At 36.7% G+C, this 20,645-nt stretch overlaps 1 protein-coding gene across 1 annotated transcript in view; it reads right to left on the reverse strand.

Annotated features, from left to right (window-relative positions):
• Nucleotides 1–381: 381 nt before the first annotated feature.
• Nucleotides 382–20,645, reverse strand: part of LOC105221874 (tyrosine-protein kinase Drl) — a 123,688-nt gene continuing 103,424 nt past the window's right edge. Inside the window, exons 2-4 of the mRNA XM_049462545.1 lie at nucleotides 3,139–4,495; nucleotides 1,788–2,084; nucleotides 382–1,671 (exon numbers count right to left, since the gene is read on the reverse strand). Coding sequence (XP_049318502.1) covers nucleotides 1,560–1,671; nucleotides 1,788–2,084; nucleotides 3,139–4,495 — 1,766 coding nt within the window. The 3' untranslated portion in view covers nucleotides 382–1,559. The remainder of the gene's footprint in view (nucleotides 1,672–1,787; nucleotides 2,085–3,138; nucleotides 4,496–20,645) is intronic.

Genomic DNA, 20,645 nt, shown 5'->3' on the forward strand with positions numbered 1-20,645 from the left:
ATTTCGAGAATTGATAAACCAAAAGCTATTTTTGTGGCACCGATAAATCGTCAAAAAGTCACTCTATGGCCAGAGGCAATAATTGATCCATAGTTCTTCAGATATGAAACCAACCATAATATTTCAGTTAATGGGGAATAGCCGTTTTGATTAACGACTTTTTCGTGCTTGAATTGGAGAATGTTGATGTAGACGACCTTTGGTTCCAACAAGACGAAATTTACACCGCTGGATTATTTTTTGTGCGGGTTATGTGAAGTCGTTTGATAGGCAGATTAGCTCGAGACGATTGAAGCACAGTGTGGACCTATGGGTTTATTTCTCGAAGTGATTAAAAAAATAAAAATAAGAGCTAAAATTGATTATGTGTAAGAGAATAGGCCCATTGAAAATTTCAGAAGCAACTTTAAACGATACTTTAGGATTAATAGTTGACCACCCTAAACCTAACATTGGAAACATAAACAACGGTAATGCCGCCATAAGTTTTTTTCTTACCCCTCAAAAAAGCTTGTTGAAATAGCCTCAATAAATTTAAATTTAACAAATTAAGTGCCTATACTATTAATGTTTAAGTCATAACGATCGTAAAATATTCAACCGACGTGTATGAAATATACACGGACTAGAAATTATTGAAAAAGCTCTTTTGCATATTGGCCAACAAGGAGGAAACAAAAAATCTAAAAAAATATCGGGAATTTCATTGAAGAAAATGTAAATCAAAGCATCATATTCTGAATTGTCTTTTGTTAATTTCATGAATGCGTAGATTGCCAAAAAAAGAACAATTAAAATTTACCAAATAAGTCTGTTGATTCAATCATATGTGATGAATGTGGAATTAAGGGCAGTGATACTGATAAGATGATGATGATGGTGTTGCTGAAGTTTAAAAGCATCCTAGTGACAGATAAAGATGGCAACAATATTGATAAATATTAAATTAAATCATTTTGGTTGTTTTTTAGTTTACATTTCCTACTTGTAAACCATTATTTATATTCAAAATAAAAAAAATAAAAATCATCGAAGTAAAGCTTTCGTGAGTTGATGCGCAAAAGTAGGGATCCTGCCCAATATGTGACGCCTTGGAAGAGAATATTCGATGCGTTATTGCTAACATACGACCTGCTTCAAAAGGTGGTCGGAAATTTGGCCTCTCGGCTGGAATTTTCGAGCCAGCCGCGGCGGTCATCATATTGAAATTATATTTAAAATATAATGGCAAACACTTACGAGTATAAAAGTATTTTCAATAAAACTAAATTCTTGGCCATAACGTTATAGAAAATTATATGCGTTTTATTTCTTTTTGGAAACCACATGTCAAAAAATACCCCTTATATATTGACCTGTTTCTATATACATATAGGTGCATATATGTGTACATACATATGTAAGAATATATGTACAATACCTACTTTTCAATTAATTATCTGTCTTTGGGTTCTTATGGTCGTAATATGTTCATATAACGAACTCTTCACTTCTATTTATATACAACAACGCCAATTTTTACATTATGAAGTCTACCTATTCCAGTTTACCTCGGAATCTTAGACATATCTTGTGATTTGCGTGTGGAACTCAGAAAGGCATATTTGCAATTGGCTAAATGACGGACGTTCAGTCGGTAATACTGCCCAGCAGTAGGCCATAATGGTGAATCTACGAAAAACAAAAAGAAAAATTCGCAATAAATTTACACTTGTGTGACACTAAACATTAAAAATAACTTTTGAAAAATAATGAGAAATAAATATTTCAAAGGATATTTCACTTACAATTCATCTGGACAGTTATAGGGTTGTGCCAGACGGTAGCCATCCTTCAAGTAATGCTCCATTTCATATGGGTCGATCTCGGCGTAAGGTAGTTTACCTAGTGTGCACATCTCCCACATTAGAACACCGAAGGACCACACATCGCTACCCTCGTTGTAGTTCTTCTTTTGTATAGCCTCAAGTGACATCCATTTAATCGGCCGATTTTCACCATCGCTTAAGCAATTATAATCACCTGAGAATAGATCACGACTCAACGAACTATCGGTAAGTTTGACGCGCAGTTGGTCATCGATACTAATGGAGTAGAGAATACGAAAGAAATTTGTTTGCTTACATTATTATGATAATTATTGTCTTACTATACGAGTAAAATTGGGTTGACAAAAAAGTCTTGCGGTATTTTCGCTAGTTGGCGCTGAAAGCGCGTAGTTCTAGTTTTATTAGTCGCATCGGGTCATGCTATACCTTTTTGGAAAGCTCATTTCACGCGCTAACACGTGTTTGATTGATTGTCGTTTCTTTTAAGTCGTACGTGAGTTTTAGCGTCGCAAACATGGAGCAAAATAAAAAGGAAATACGGCATATTTTACAGTACTACTACGATAAAGGCAAAAATGCATCTCAAGCCGCCAATACAATTTGTGCAGTTTATGGACCCGAAACAGTTTCCATTTCCACCGCACAACAATGGTTTCAACGTTTTCGTTCTGGTATAGAGGTGGTCGAAGATGCGCCACGCTCCGGAAGGCCTGTCATCGATAATTGCGATAAAATCGCTGAATTGGTCGAAAGAGACCGGCATAGTAGCAGCCGGTCAAGAGCTGGGCATGAGTCATCAAAAATTCATTTCAATTTCAATAAAAAAATTCAATAAAAATACCGCAAGACTTTTTTGACAACCCAATATGTGCCTAACAGGACCAGCAAAAATTTAATTTTATGTTTTTTTGCTGCTCTGATCTTACATATAAATATTCCCTATGGTGCACTGCCATATATGCTTAATGTAATATACATATGTATGTATATTAAGTAGATTTCAGATCGAAGCTCCAAACTTATGTTATTTTATTATACGTATGCCGTTTCTAACTAATAAAATAGAGACAACGTTTCACAAATGTCGAAACTTTTCAGTCCAGATTAAATCAACTATTTCAATTTCATACATACATATGTATGTAGTTCTGAGTTAAGCTGTATATGGTATGTTGGAAAAATACATTAAAAATTCATAGAAATCTTTATCGTATTTTCATTCTTCTAACGATTACAAAAGTGTATACGTAAATATAATATTTTATACGTGGCAATAATTCTTCTTATTAAAATTTATGCAACTACTTACACACAGTTCCTAGCCGCAACATCCTTATGGATTACACCGTGATTATGTAAGTGTTCCATGGCCATTGCCAGTTGCGAGGACATCAGCACTGTCTGGATGGTGGTAACGCTTCTCGCATATGCCGGTTCTTGTAAGAACAGCTTCAAATTTCGTGTATTGTTGGACGCTGGATAGAGCAAAAATGGTGTGGTAAAATCCTCGATTGTAACGCCTAAGACGGAGAGTACGTTGGGATGTGCCGCATCGTATAGCATCATACCTTCTTGGAGCAAAAGCGACACTTGGATTTGACTGGCATGTTGAGCTACAGTTTTCACCAGTACCTCTTGGCTGTCATTGTAAGTACCCTTATAGATGCGGCCATATGTACCCTCTTGCACCAAACTTGATAATCGAACACGACACTTTTGTACAGTCAATTCACTCAGACGACGATTGAACTCCTCCGGTTCCTGTTCGTACTCTCGGAAAGGTCGTGTGAGTGTTGCATAAGTGGGCGTGATGACAGACGGACACACATAGATGGAATTGTGAGCTGTCGATGATATTGTAGGTAAGCGCTGAAAGCTCGATGTTTTTATAAGATGTACCCCGTGATTTTGCCGCTTCGTTGGTCCCTTAGCGCAGTAAGCAATTACAATTAGTGTAATGACCAGTATCAGTGCCAGTATACCGCCAATTATGAGTGTGGTTACTCCGCTGGTGGGAGGCGCAAGTGTCTCCTTTAGCATGGGATCAAAATCGTGCAAAATAGTGCCTGGGCCGCTCAAACGACCACCGCCTAACAAATTTTCATCCATCATATGCTGTTCATCACTACTGGTTACATGTGGACTTATGCCGTCCTCACCGAACTTCATCCCCTCGTTTTCGTGCACTACATGACCACCAGTAACATCTTCCAAAATACCCTCTATCGGTTGGTTAATATGTTTGTTCAAATTGCCAACACTACTACCGATATTCGTATGGCGTCCGTCTTCCTGCGGGCCTGCAAGACAAATTTTTTTGCGTTTAAACATCAAATCTGTTATGTTATTCGTTTTTCGGTCCAGTATTATTTCGATGGCGATGGTGACCTCAACTTCGGCGTCTCGCGTGCCAGAACATTTCAAACTGACAGCGAAAGTTTGTGGCTCCAGCGGAATTTCGCCGATGCGTGAAATATTCAACATTGGCCGTGGCAGTACGAATGGCTCTGATGTAATAATGTTGACACTGTATGGAAGCGGATGATGGGCTAGACTCTGCCACGTAAAGGAGATCTCGTTGACGTTCGCCGGCACAGGAACGGCAAAATTAAGCGCATAATCGTTGACCTGACCATCGCGCACATAATACAACTCAGCCGAGACACCTGCAAGAGAAGAGATAACGTTCACTATTAAAATGCTCGGCAATTTCGAATCAAGCTCGAAGCTGAGCGCAAAGTAGAAGTATGCGTACGAATATAAGAAACAGTATGTAGGGAAGAGGATTTTGCATGCCACAAAAACTTGGCGACACTGCACACTAAAAAGAGAATGAGACAGTGGGTGTGCTTTTCTTTAGTGGGCTATGTTGATGGCACTGACAGCCCAATTAAGAGGTTGGCGATTAACAAAAAAATTTCAGATTGGTTGAAGCAGTGGCAATGTCGACGTAATTATGTGTTTGCAACGAGACCAGAAATTTCCATATTCCATATCGTGGTTTGAAATACATAGGTGCTGGCTCACAATTTGATCATGGTCAAGTTTGTAATTGTCGAAAGCTTATGCAAATGTATATACTCGTAACACATATTTCTGTAGACCGGGGCAGTAGTCGCCAGTAAAACAGTGATAACACCGTCACCAAATGACCATCATGTATCGTCAAAGTGTTGTGTGCCTTTTAAAATCTTATTAGACGTCTAATTCTAGCCAATTCGTCCTGTTCAATTAATTGAATGATACTTTTGAGTTTTGAGCCAGACGAATTAATTATATAATACAATAAATACAGTTTAGATCGAATTTGTTAAACAGAATTCAAATACAATAGGGGTATTCTCTTGCTCTTGCAAGATTGCAGATTGCAAAAATACTACACCAAAATATACAAGAGCACGAGAGCACCCCGAATCTAGTGATATTAGAGCGACTGATTCAGTCAATTTATTGTAAATGACTATTGTGCATGGCTATTGTGAATTGGCACACCTTCTGCATACATTTTTAACAAAAAAAAACTGTAACAAAACTTTATAATTTAAATAGAAATTATAAAATCTAATTAAAATTTACTTTTCTCAACAATTTAACGACGTAATATGTCTTTATGTAAAATGGCAACTACAACAGGGTTGCAATTTTATTTTTGCGTGACATTGCACGCAAATATACATGGGTTTTGGTCTGACATATTTTACAGCCCTTGCAAATATTTTTCTGCGTGTGTTTGTTGTTGTGCCGTTGTAAATCTGCAATTCTTGCACCGTGCACCTGGTTTTGCAAGAGCAAGAGAATACCCCTAATAATGATAATACCATACATAAATAGAACTGTATGCTATCGATTGCCGACGGTTACGAAGATCTACTAGAACTTTATATAGTACATAATTCTATTACATTTCATGGACTTCTTATTTTAATTTCATATTAAATTTAAATTCAATTTTTAAATATCTAACATTTTAACATTTTGCGGCATTTTAAATCAACGTTTATTGTGTAAAAGAGCAATTGCGTTGGCCACAGATTAGCGACACGTATGACATTATGGTATGAGCAAAGCCACCGCCACCTCCGGTTGCCAATATATTGTTAACTCGATTTCAATTTGAGAAAATCCGCTACTAACTAACCAACGACAACAACCGTTGTTCCTGTGTGAGGTTACCAAGTCAAAGGCCGGTGTTATGTGTGGTGCTGTGGTCTTTGTGGTTCATATAAAACATACCCAACGGAGGCCTTAACACCAGAAGCCACATTTTCTAAGCTCGTAACAACACTTCCCACATCGATGTCCACAATATTCTTTTCTATCGATCACCTTGGTGTGTGTGTAGGTCCACTGTGTTGTCCAGCATGAATATTGGCGTTCGTGGTGAACGCAATTTGTTGGCGACATTTCCAAACTCACATATGTACATATACATGCCCGCACATAAATACAAAATGTCTGTTGGTTAGTGTGGCTATGTCGGCACATAATCATTCCAACACTATTGCTTGTATTTTGGTTTTCGTTCTTCTCTTGTTTCGTCGTTTGATTATACGCGTTAGCATTGCATTGGAATCCTTTGTTGGCTACCCAACAACTGATAATTACATGACCGCATGGTCCCTTGTAACGACAAGAGCATCATCAACGACAGCTGGTCGCCAAAAGCTTTGAAACGACCTCGAATTGATATGCTTGTGTTGTAAAAAAAAATGCCTGCGTATGTGTTTTTATTATCCGATCACACAAGTGTGCATATACGTATGTGGCTAGAAATGTTAGTTAACAACCAGCAAGGATTTCATTCATGGCAAAATACGTCAATGCTTTCCCATGTTCACCAAAACAAAATATGCAAAACATGATTGTTAACGTCAACATATCCTTGAAGATTTATATTTAAAAGAATTTTTTAAAAGAATGTAGTACATTTTTCTCTTATTTTCGAATCCTAGGTATCTAAGATGTCCGATTTCTTCCGTCTAGCTCACCTATATATTTTGCACGATTTTGTAGTATATTTTAAATCTAACGATTGTTAGTAAATATATTATAATCTTCAAATTGGTGTAACCGATACGTCCAACCTCTTGTTGGCTTAATGAATAACTTTAAAATTTTGAAATATTGCTGAAAAGTTGTATCTGTGTTCACTGGCATTTATCTTGGTAGTATGTATTTTAAAAATTGTAGACGTTTTTAAACAAGTCCATCAGAGTTTTTATACAATTTTTTAACTCTACCTTTGATTCATACTCTTCCTCTTAACACTTGACTGTGGCCAATCGCATATAGTAGTACTTAGCCCCTGAACGCTTCTGGCGTATTATTGACTACATTTTCAATGTTGTTGTTTTTTCTACGCAGTAAATCTAAAACTTACATAATTTGTGTCAAATAGTCTGATTTTACGAAAGTTAGCTGACAGCTACATATGTATGTATATACTCCTTCGTGAAGATACATTGTTAAATAAAAAAGCTAAACCTTGGCTTTGATTGTTTAGTTTGTATGACAGCTACATATATGATACAGTCGTCCGATCTCAAAAATCTGTTCAGATATTGTAGCATTGCTTTAGGCAGTAATCTATGCGAAATCGCTATTTTGTTTAATAAACACATTAGGTCATAAGACCATAATTTTGACCTTTCAGTTTGTATGGCAGATGCATATTATAAAAATGACAAATAAGCAGCTCCTTGGTAAGAAAAAAACGTGTGCAAAATTTCAGAACAATATCTCTAAAACTGAGAGTATAACTCGCGTATATACGGATAGACGGACACCCGGCCTGGCTAAATCGGCATCATTCATTTACATAAATTTATACATATATTTTAGAGGGTTTCCCTCTGGGTGTTACAAACTTCGTGGCAAACTTAACCTGCCTGTTCAAGATATAGCAATAGCCTAAAAATGAAGCACCCTCAACCCTTACGCACACCAATTTACAACAAATACACCTCCTCCAACTATAAGCTGCAAATGAAGTGATGTTTAAGCAGTTATTGAATTTCGAAAAATTTCTACTGTTCACTTGAATTAGAGAGTAAAAATTAAAAAAATAAAAGGAAGTGAACACAAAGTTAAATATAAATTTAGACGGGAGTAGTGGTAGAGACACTTCAAAGCAAATAAATTATAATTGCATATAAGAAATTACGGTATGTGAGAATGCGCAATAACCGTTAAGTAATTGAAATCTTTATCTATGCGATTCGATTAATGTCACAGTTGTAATGAAATCAAATTGAATGTCTTTCATGTTCGCATCTCGCTTCCTTTGTTTTCACTGCACGTGTTACCTGTAACAACTAGCTCACAACACTTGCTATATAGGCACAACCTAGCAAATTCTTGTTAATATATTGGGAAAATTACGAAACTAAAACATATCACATAAAATAAGCAATGGTTAAATCAAGAATAAAAAATTGCAGATCTGACTCCCTCTGCATATTTCTATTGTTTTTACTGATAACAGGCCCAAACACTCCGCCGCCTACGATACGCCTTTATGGCCGAATTCGCCCAATCAAGCATCGTAGCCTGCAAACGGTCGCTTGTGCAAATCACCGTTAGTGCGTGTACACATTGCAAAGATTCCTATGGCCAAATACTAGTGAGTGTGGGACCTCCACTGCTTTTGGGCGCTGAAGTGAAAAAGGCAGCCGCCTCGAAAGAAAGAATAACATTTTCGCAATCGCTGCCAATTTCGCATTATTGCAAATGCGGCTATTCCTACCAGCAAAAACAAGTAAAGTAACAATAATAGCAGCAATAATGGCTAACCAACCGACAGAGAAACAGCAACAATAGCAATAACAATAACATTCGAAACCGCTGCTACATTGATTCCTAAGCTGCGCATTCAGCATTTTTGCGTCTTTGGCATTTCGCTTTTCAATTTTTACACTACTTTCCGCCTTCTTAAATATTAAAACCGCAAACTTTTTGATAAGAATAAGAACTTTAAATTCAAAGAAATATAATGTTGACCTTATTTTTCAGAATTTGCATATTTATGCAAAGCACGTTATTTACTAGAATACCATAACATTGTTTTACTTTGCTATAAATTTAATGGATTTATATGTTTAAAACGTAGTGAATAATTTTTTTTCTAAATCCTCCTGTACCCATCAATACTAAACTAAATAAAGTAATAATTTATGCTATCTCATCATTATAAATTAATGAGATCTTTAGATGAGCTTCACCCATTTGAATCGCAGACAGACCACACAGGATGGATACATACCGACAGTTAGGGGAAGTGAGACGCATTTGCAGACAAACAAAATAGAGTGACCGAAATGCCTGAGTATGATCGCAAATTCTACGAAAAAAAGCGGCGACTAACAGAAGGTTTTAAGACCGTACTCTTGTAAAACCCCCAGAGCTGATATAATAACCGATGCTCAGAGCATACTAAAATTATGGAGGAACCACTTCTCTAGTGAATGGCAGTGAAAGCATAACACCAGGAGTTGTCGACCCGATTTCCCAATAGAGGACGATGGGGTAGACGCTCCATAGTCCGACCATGAATAAGTCGAATGGCAATTACCCGTCTGAAGAACAATAAAGCGGCGGGGGCCGATGAATTGCCGGTCGAACTATTCAAATACGGCGGCGAAGAACTGATAAAAAGGAGGAAGCATCAGCTTCTTTGTAAAATACGGTCAGATCATAGCATGCCCAACGGTTCGAATTAAAGTGTGCTCTGCCCATCCACAAAAAGGAATACTTCACAAACTGAAACACTGATAAGGTCCAACAGGTCATCAGCTGACCAGATATTCACCATGCGCGAAATTTTGGAAAATACCCGTCACAGGAGGATCGACACACAACACTTTTTCGTCGATTTTAAAACTGCTTTTAACAGCGCTAAAAGGAGCTGCCTCTATGTTGCTATGTTTGAACTTGGTATCCCCGCAAATTTAATAGGCCTGTGTAAACTAATGTTGAGCAACACAAAAACTCCATTAGGAGCGGGAAGGACCTCTTCGAGCCGTTTGATACCAAACGAGGTTTCAGACAAGGCGACTTCCTATCGTGTGAATTCTTCAATCTGTTGCGGGAATGCGCAACTTCATCGAGAGCAAGACGAAATATCTCCTGTCGACAAATAAACTCGCGAATAGGCTCCCACGTCACTACGAAGTCGAAGATAATTTCGTCTATCTTGGAACAAATATTAACACCAACAACAATGTCAGTCTCAAAACCCAACGTAGAATAATTCTTGCCAACAGGTGCGGAAGATTTACGGTCTTTTGCGCATTGAGCTGTACGAGTTATATGGCGACATTGACATAGTGTAGAGAATTAAGAGACAGCTGCTGCGATGACATGACCTAGCCGTCTGATCGAAAACACTCCTGCTCTGAAAGTATTCGACGCAGTACCTGTGGGGGGAAGCACAGAAAAGGAGGACATCCACTCCGTTGGAAAGACCAGATGGAGAAAGAGCTGGCTTCGCTTGGATATTCACTTGGGTGTCTACGCCAGTAGAGAAGAACATTGCAGAAGGGCGGAATCGGACCGTTGGCTGGATGTGATAAAACTACTGTATGTGCGATAACTCAATAAATACATGATTCAGAGACATTAAATTTTACACTTTAGATGGTAAAACCCGGTAACAAGTGCGCGTATCACTACACACTTTTAAAAATAATATATTTTTATTTAAAATCCTTTATATAAGGATTTAGATCAAAATTGGTGCCAGAATTACCTCAAAATTTGTATTTTACCCTGCAAAATCCATATGATTCTTCACGTTTCATACAAAATACATGTGAGATATATTATTGACATTCAAAGATAATCTTTCTCTCATAAAAATGTGCTTTGGTATCAGAAAAGAATACAATCGAGTCAATACTTTCCTCGCCTCCAAATATTTAATATTAAGATTATCGTTCTTCTTGTTGGCTTTTATGGTCTATCTATATGAATAATACTTGGGCTTAATGCCGGAAAGAGTAAAATCGAGCCAATAGTATCCCTAGCCACTATATACACAATATAAGAACTTCGAACTTATACCGAATATATCGGTCAAAATGTAATCTTCGGGAACCGTATAGATTTTAGTATATTTTAGTGTTAAAAACCAGTGAAATCGGTCCACAAATTAACCTTACTCCCACATATTTGCATATACAAAATAATGATTTTGCTATTGTTGCAGGTTTTATACCGAATATCTAGTGTGATAATATGATAAGTATTCGAGTTGTCTTCAAAAAATTGTCTTCTTAGGTATACTTCAGCAATGAAAATCGCACTTTTAGGTAAAATCACATATCTCGGACAATCCTCTCACGTTCTTATTACAAAAAAGAACAACCACGCCTACTTCTCAAATAGCACAATGTTAAATTCCACTTGATTCGTTCACTTTCCAGTACATAAATCCAGAAACAATTGTTATAAGGGGACTAAACCTTTAAGTATGCCACCTTTTGACTGGACATGTGGACTCCAGTATCTATAGTTGACTTTTGATCACGTCCTGAAGGAATTTCTCGGACTTTGATTCTTTCAAGTTGCAAGAGTATAAAACGTTGCGTTTTACTCAAACTTAGGTCTTTCTTACTTGTTTTTACTATATAATTTTGTCAGTACCTTCAAATGTGCCTGGTAAATTACGAGTGTATAAAATGCACGGTTACTCCTAAACTAAACGCTTCCGTACTTGTTATATCGATAATCATGTTGGAATTATATACCTTACATTAAAATTATTCAACGATTCAAACATCCCTAATGCGCTACTATTTATAGTTGCTTAATTTAGTTTTGCCACAACGAGACGCAACCATTACAACCAGGCAGCAAACATATTGCTCGTTTGTGTGGTAATAAGAGTATTCGCAACAGCAACAAAAACAATGTCGAGTTAAGCAATTTAGAAACTGCTTTATTGAAAATTGTATGACTTTCGTCACTGGTATCTGCATATATGTAACTGAGCAATCGCAACCGGCAACAATATTGAAAACAGGAGACACTTTCATACTGTTGTAAGACATTGTATTCGCATGCTGATAGTGTGATAGCAAACAAATGGTCCTTTGATTCTTCCTTGCGCATCCAGTATTTGACAGACAGAAACATCAATCACAAATACGACGCAAGTGCACAAATTTGCTGAGCATAGCAAAGTACAAATCAAATAAAGCAAATTGAATATGTGCAAGAAGCCAAACAACAGGAGGTTTGTAGTGCGCAAGAGGTGGCCAAATGAGGCTATGGTGTACGTGAAGCAAGATAGTGGATTGGAGACGATGATGTATCTACGAATTTCGGCGAGTTCGATAGCTAAGTCAATAGTCAGGACGACTCGACGAATGTCCTTCGACATGCTGTCAACGGCTTAGCGAGATTACATCAGTATGCGCTTGTATTCGTGTTTGTGCGCATTCATCAACAAACGTATGTCAATTTGTGTGAGATGAAAATCAAAATATCTTGATAAAAGAATTATATCTTGTTCGAGCTGGATTATCTGTCTATATATGTATATATTTATCTTTATATATATTTGTATATGTATGTACATTCATAAAGTGTGCAACGATGTCATTGCCAGCAATCGAATGATTTAACTTCGCAAGCGACGAAGCGAAAGCGCCAAAGTGCCTACTGCTGCAGGAAGTACCCCACCATCACCAGTTATAACAACAGCCACAATGACAGTGGTGGCACACCGTTTGCCTTACGAAAATAAAATTAAGTTTTATTTGTAACATTTCTACAATGAATATACCGTTAAACCTTTTGATATCTTATTTTTTGTGTTTTTTTCTAGTGTTCCTCTATTATTGCAGTCGACATCCGTTGACTGCTGATTTCTTATTTTATTGCAATTGTTCGGCTCAGCAAATTTATTCTCTTTTCTATTATATTATTTTATTCAATATTATTTACTTTAGTCCTTTGCGATTTTTATTTCTCGATCTCGATGAACATTCCGTTTTGAAAAGGTATACATTTACATACATATGTTCACTCAGTTTGATATGTGCATTTGTTCTATACGTATCGGAGTAGCGTGTTCATCAGTTGTTGTGACTGCGCATTTCAATCACATCTTCACAAATACGATTTATTAAATTTCTTCACTAATATTTATTCATTACAAATTATATTTGAACTATTAGTTTTGAAAATGTTGATTTTTTACTAAACCTATTAACAGCATTTTCATTTTTACCGACAGGAAAATGGGTCCAAATTCTAGGTATATTTTAAATTATTTTGTAGTTTCATAGAAGGTACCGCACGAACTCACAATCGACGTCTTCTTCGTATCCGGAATTAGAGGAAATGATGAAAAATTTGTTTTACCATCTACCGCATTCTCTGGAGCTGACGTAGCCGATGTTTTACAGTCCTCAGAACTCAAGAACATGTTTGGCGGGACTGAGAACTATCTTCAAAGTGAAGGCAGTCCATACCACAAAAATAGTAAAGAAAAGTTAGAAGACTGATATCATGTGGATATGTAATTAAGAAGGCAACAATTAACTTATGAATTGAATGTTGTTAAATACCATTTTTTAACATACGAATATTTTAACCGATATCAGGCATACACTTGCTGTTTTATGTTCAGTATAAAAAATATATATACTGATGCGTATTTATATTATAATTATGCAGATAAAATTTGATAAACCGCATCGCAGCTGTTTTGTGGAGGTAAGGAACTATCTTTAAAGAAACGGAAAAGAAAATTTGTCCTGTCATCTCATAAATGGTATCTGCGTGAGCACGAAAAATGCTAATAACAAGGAGAAATAAATATGTAATTGCAGCAACAGTAACGAAACGGTAATTCAATAAAACGCTCTCACTCAGGACTTCCCTGTCTGCTCAGCACTTTATATGCTTTCGGCATTTGTACGTAAATAAATGTTAAGCAATGGCAAAATGAATAATGACATTCAATTATGAATAAATTTTCAGCATCAGATAAAACAGAAACAAAACATAGCACATACATACATATACACACATCCATAATACATACGTATGTACGAACGCAGACCTACTCAAACCACAAATAATCAATTGCCGATGTGTGCTGATGAGAACCAAGAAATGTCGTTAAGGACTTGATGCGCCTAAAAGACAGCAACCACCAGCCGCCGAACAGCTACGCCGCAGATGTCAATTGAAGTGCTGATGCGGAAAAGTGAAGATAAAAAATTAACCTCTGCATTGGCATCCGCAACGACAGCACCAGTCATACGGTGAGAGGGAGGAGTTTTTAGGGCAGACATGTCATGTGACAGTGAAGCATCGAAAGTTACTGAATCGGCTGGTAGCCCTGAGAAACTGAGGAAGACAAATCAGTGCAGGTGCGACAAATGCCTGAAATGTCAGACATTGTTGGATGCCTGAATGTCAGCACTCAACACCAAATTAAGTGACGTTGCTGCATGTGCCAGTGCTTGGGTCGTAGTCGTTTGTGGGCTGTTACTCTGCCAAGAGAACATGCTGCTTTGGCTGCTCGCTTGCTTTCAAATTGCCAGTATGTTTGTGGTGGCCAGCAACGTCAGACACGGGAAAATTAAAAAAAAAAATGCAAAAATAAAAAGTCAATGGCATCAATGTGTGTTGCATGATGCCAATGAGCGCGTCACTGCGTTAAGACGGCTCTAATGCTCTTGTCTGTGCCGTTGCAGCACAGCAAAATTGATGACACCCATAAACGTTGAGGCAATAGGGCAAATAGTGGCAGGATGATGAGTCGACACTGCGCCAATGTTAAATCATAATGTTGAAGGTATAGAATCCATGTTGCTCAACTAAAGTGCTGCCAGTTGTCTATGCAACTGCCCGACTACCGTTTCTTTCCCCACGTACTAAGCGTTGAGCAATGCATAGCGCGTTGTATCGACATCATAATAAATGAAGCACTGGGAAATAAAAGAATTGCATTGACAAGAGATAGGATAGGATACATACAAAGATAAAATTGCGAAAAATCAACCCTTAATAATAATAGTAAGCACATAGGTTGTGGAAGAAAAGTGCGGTTAAGCGCAAATATTTACGGCCGGAAAGTAATGGAGTGAAATATAGTGTTCACAAATTAATTGTCATACGAAAGGAGCTGATGGTCCTACTATTATTATGGCTATTAACACTATTACTAACTATATACATATTTTTTTTACACTTACCAATTATTGTGTCAAGGAAGGCACTTGAAATTAAATTTGATTTCACCGAATTTCAATAGATGTTTAAACTTACTTACTTAGTTTTGTTCACCTAACGGTTATATGTATCACCCAAAACTAATCGAGATTGGTCAAAATTAGACAACGGGTGTGGCACAGCCCACTTTTAGGTGAAAGCACATATTTTTGATTTGCAGTATATAAATTAATTACAATAGCTACATAGATAAAATTTTAGAGGAATAATGCCTTTAGAGTACGCCACCTTATGGCTAAAAATTGTCCAAATCCAACAGAAACTGTTTAAGGCCATTGATACCGAATATTTAGATCCCTACACCTATAGTTGTCTTTTTATTGAAAACATTTTTCAATGTGTAAGATTTATAATTGAAATTTAGAAAGAATCCTTTCCTGATAGTAGTATGTCTGTGTGTTACAAATGGATGAATCGGGTCAATACTTCCCATAGGCCCCATTATACTTAATAGTTATAAATATTTTCGAACCTCCGGAGACTATCTCAGAGTTAGGCAGTTTTAAAAGAAGAGAATGGCTTAACAACTTAAAATGCTTTGAAAAGTATTTCAACGAACTGAAAATATCACCTAAGAACTGACAGCTAGTAAACATAAAACTTTGCATATAATGCGGAATTTGCAACCGAGATACTCTCAATGATTGTTTTGAACTCAATTCACCCTATAATGTTGATCACCTAGGGTGGTTACAGTCACGTATTATTTCGAGCTGAATTTTCCACTACTGTAGTTTGAGTGCATCTATAGACAGTTGTTTAATTATGTTGTAAGATAGAAAGGTCACTGTAAATTAAAGCAAACTCTTTTGAGGGTAAAGCAGCCCTTTCTCTAATTTAAATAAAGAGGTGTCTAATAAAAATATTACGACTTGGAACTAATTACGAATAAATATGCTTTTCATATACACATGAACTATGTATTTATTTATATGAGTATACGTATATAATATCGAATTATTGCATTAGGAAAGTTTTTTTCCAAAGAGAAGAAAATAAGTTTGTCTGCCAATATAATTCAATCCGTCTTGTTTACAAAATATGAAAAAAGAGAGATACAAAGGAAATATGTGAAAGAAAGTTAATTATTATGTTGATACAAAGACAAAATAAATCCAAAACCGAATTCTTCATTTCAGAATATATTTCACTTTCCCTACCCTGTTATTTGTAATAAAAACAACAATACATTTCAGATAAAATAATTTGGTATTAAGAAAGAAGCAGCAGACAAAGCCAGAAGAAAATACAGAAATAATTAACTGCATCATCAAAACTTACGAACAACAAAAAGTGACTGAATTAAAATTGTCAGAGAGAGGAACTTTCTAATAAAATAAAAATTCTGAGAGTTCTCATATATACTTGTACACAAAGGAAACACACGCGACCATATGCTGACACGTACCCCCGTTAATTAACAGCAAAAATGATCATGATATAATTTAACAACAAGTAAGACAAATTCTTGGCTCCAATAAAGTGTTATGTGGAAGAACCTCGACAGCACCAACAAAACCAACATTTTCACACCCTGGGAAATGACATTGGGACATGAGCACACTAACAGCCATAGAAACAGTAAAAGTAAAAAAAAAAACAATAACAACAGCAAAAAGTTTACTGTAATTAAAAACTTTGAATGTGTTGAAAGAAAAATACGAGCACTCATCCTAAGCACATAACTTAAATGTACGTGCATTTATACCATTATTAATAAACGACGAAAGGATGACGCTAAAAAGATGCCGCCGCTGCCGAATTCTGCAGTTGGCATGTTGAATGAGTAGTGTTACCCATTGGCAGCGAACCCTACTCGGTTTCTATGAATTTACGTAATCAGGGCAACAATATACTTACAAAGTGTGATTTCCCTTATTATTGAGACAAAGAACACACCACTGCGTACATACACACTATCCAAAACAAGACTTAAAGATGTGATTTTAATTCATGCGGAGGTTAGGCAAAGACTTCGTCAACTTTTCAATACAGGTAACTGTTGTTGAGCAGAATTCATAAAGTGAATTAATTGAAATAATCCATTTTATTCCATTATACATATATTTCTAATAATGCTCAGCTCTGCAATATTACAAAACACATCACGGAATGGTTCGATTTCGGGTATAAAAGAGATTTCGCTGAAATTTTAAAAGATTTTTACACATTCAAATAGTGTGCAGACTATTTTCTACAACTTTTGTGCTAACCAAGAACACAATTATTTATAATATTACTAGTACTGTAAAAAAATATTAATCAAAAATATAAATTATTTTATTTTTAATTATGAACAATTAAATACACACTTACCAAAGTGATTGCATATCTATTCAAATGTTCTACAAAAAAATCTTAATTCTCACTCAATATTAAAGCGCATAAAACATCGCTGTTTTTTTGCCTAAAACATATATCCGTACATTTTCTGAGCACGTCTTGTTACAGAAATAAAACGATGCCCAATTCATCTCTCATTGGAAGTGAGACAGCGACTGCTAAACGTCAAAAACTTTTGAGCTCTGCCAACATTCAAAGTTCAGGAGGTTTCGACCTTTAGCAGTAGGAAATGAGGGATGGATTGAAATCTTACCAAAAAAATGTGTAAACGAAGGGACTTGTTGCCTCTTTCAAGGCTAGTAATAAAAAATGTACACACTGTTCAAAAAGTACCGGGATTTCTTCATTTAAATCTCTCGCTTATATGGAAGACAGATACATTTTTTTTCTGGGTTGGTACAACTGTCTTTAATTATGATGCCAAAAATTAGCGCGATCTGTCGTCCAGTTTGTTTACAGCAGCTGTTTGTTCAGCTCTCGCGTCGAATTTGTTTTGATGTCTTCAATTAACGGTTTTCACGGAGCGGTTTTTTGAGTTACAAGAATAGCCAGAAGGCACATGGAGTTAAATCAGGTGAATACGGTGCTTCTTCTTTCTTCTTTACTGTCGCAGACACCGCTTACCCGATTATAGCCGAGTTAACAACAGCGCGCCAGTCGTTTCTTCTCTTCGCTACGTGGCGCCAATTGGATATTCCAAGCGAAGCCAGGTCCTTCCCCACTTGGTCCTTCCAACGGAGTGGAGGTCTTCCTCTTCCTCTGCTTCCCCCGGCGGGTACAGCGTCGAATACTTTCAGAGCTGGAGTGTTTCAGAGCTGTTTTTTAATTCGCTGAACTATGTCATTGTCGTCGTCTATCTCATACAGCTCATCGTTCCACCGAATGCGATAATCGCCGTGGCCAACGCGCAAAGGACCATAAATCTTTCACAGAACCTTTCTCTCGAAAACTCCTAAGGCCAACTTCTCAGATGTTGTCATCGTATATGCCTCTGTACCGTATAGCAGGATGGGTATAATGAGTGACTTTTATAGTTTAGTTTTTGTTCGTCGAGATATAACTTTACTTCTCAATTGCTTACTACGTCCAAAGTAGCATCTGTTGGCAAGAGTTATTCTGCGTTGGATTTCGAGGATGACATTGTTGTTGCTGTTAATGTTGGTTCCAAGACAGACGAAATGGAGGGAGGAGGATGGAGTCATGTGTAGAAGTTCTCGCAAGTGAGGAAATTTCTCTGATTGCCATTAACTTGGGAGTGGCCAGAAAAGATTCTTTTACATACATATACATACATAGCTCAAGCAGCTCACGACTTCCGGTCCTAAACAAAGTATCCTCTGGGTAGCTAGAAAATATCCGTTTGAAGGCGAGCTAAAGTGAGAAGCCGAAACATCTCCTCCAAAGGGTTGTGCGCTTGGTTTGGGACCCGCCACGTAAAAACACTACCAATGAAAGTAAAAAACAGCCTCGGAAGAAAATGGATTAGATATTTAAAAATAACTCTTAGGCATTTTACGCTTCGGCATTATTTTTAAGAATCGGTAGAAGCTCCCATATAATTCTAAACTAACAGATGCTACTGCAATAAAAAACATGACGAACACTTAAACAAAATGATTTGAGTACAGAAATATACATTAGAGTAAAAATATGTTGCTTGCTTGCTTGTTAGCTCATCGCTCAATTGAAATAATTTAAAAAACTTATTTGGCCTTTGATGAAGCTCTTTTGCAAAATGTTGTGGACGACTGCAATCAGCGAACTTTTTTCACTCATTATTGTCAATTACCACGCAATCAACGAACACATAATCCTTTATACTCTCTGTACCCTTCCCATTATCTTCGTACTTCGGCGTCACTAAGACTGTCAATCGCTGTTTTCACCACCACCAAATCTTCCTACTTGGCATTAACTCGCACTATTACTCTTCGCAACCGCGTCTTAAGTTTTCATTTTACGGTTTCAATGCAATCATTTCTCTTTTGTCAGTCGTCTGTGTTTCAATCTTTCTTTTCTGAATTACAAAAAGTTAACATGACTGCTTGAAATAAGCCTATAAAAATTTACGATAAATGGCGCGCACCGCCATAGAATCACAATTACCCACCAATGACTTTTCCGTCACTCCTCCCTCCCCAGCCTCACGTCTCATCCACTGAGGCTTAAAAGTATCAAGCAACGCTCCCATTGAGGATGGTCTGTGCCGTCTGAATGTATGCACATAAGCATGTGCCTCTGATTTTTTGAAAGTATTGCGTTAGTTATTGCAAGGAACAATGCACTAAATTGCCGAAATGGAAATGAGAGTTCTTTGTAAAAAGTAGCAGGCAATGCGAAGTGCTCTTAAAGCATTGTAAATCTTATATATGAATTATCCTCTTGTATATAGCGTATGCTGTTATGTAACACGTCATGCGCCTATGTGGCGCCACCGTAATAGTATTGGTTATCGTAGAGCGCGAGCGCTTGTGAGTTTTAGCGAATGAATGGCTTGGAAAAGGAGTAAAAAATAGGCTCAACGCCCGAAACTATGCCACAAAATTGACGATATCAGCGCGAAAATATGCTTTTTCGGATTTAAGTACACGTTTGTATATGAATGTGTACAGTTGTAGAAGTATGTATGCCTGCAGATACATGTCAATATGTACGTGTATTGTTAGATGTATAGTTCTATGTGCTTCAATTCTGATTTCACAATTTTTTGATTATTCAGCCGCAGGCATCCAAATAAATTTACACTCTTGCTTCGACGCTTTTATTACACTCTTCAAGTTATAAAATGTGCATACAGGAATATTTATATACATATACCTATATAAGGACGTACATATAACTACAAGTTCTGGGATTTGTTGATTTTTTAGTTCGAATTATTTTTTTCGTTAAAAAAGAAAAAAAAGTGTACTGAAGTTAGACTCACGTAACCTAGTATGTAGGTATGGATGTTGTCTTATTTTTCATTATATTCATTGTTCACATTTTCTTTAGCAAATTCTAGTGTATTTCAAAAACAGCGATTTTTTTTCGCTTGGTAATCTGAAAACTTGGTTGATAGACACCTCTAAGAAAGGTTCTCCAAGTATGAGCTCTTAGTTGTAACGGAAAGGTCCTCCGCCTAACGGTCTTCTATTTTTGTTTTATTATCAGACAGAAAGATTTATATCTCGCTTCCACCTTCTTGAAAAATATCTCGTTTTGTGTATTTTATTTTGGGAAATT

This window comes from Bactrocera dorsalis, chromosome 1 (genome assembly GCF_023373825.1).
Source record: "Bactrocera dorsalis isolate Fly_Bdor chromosome 1, ASM2337382v1, whole genome shotgun sequence".
Lineage (NCBI taxonomy): Eukaryota > Metazoa > Arthropoda > Insecta > Diptera > Tephritidae > Bactrocera > Bactrocera dorsalis.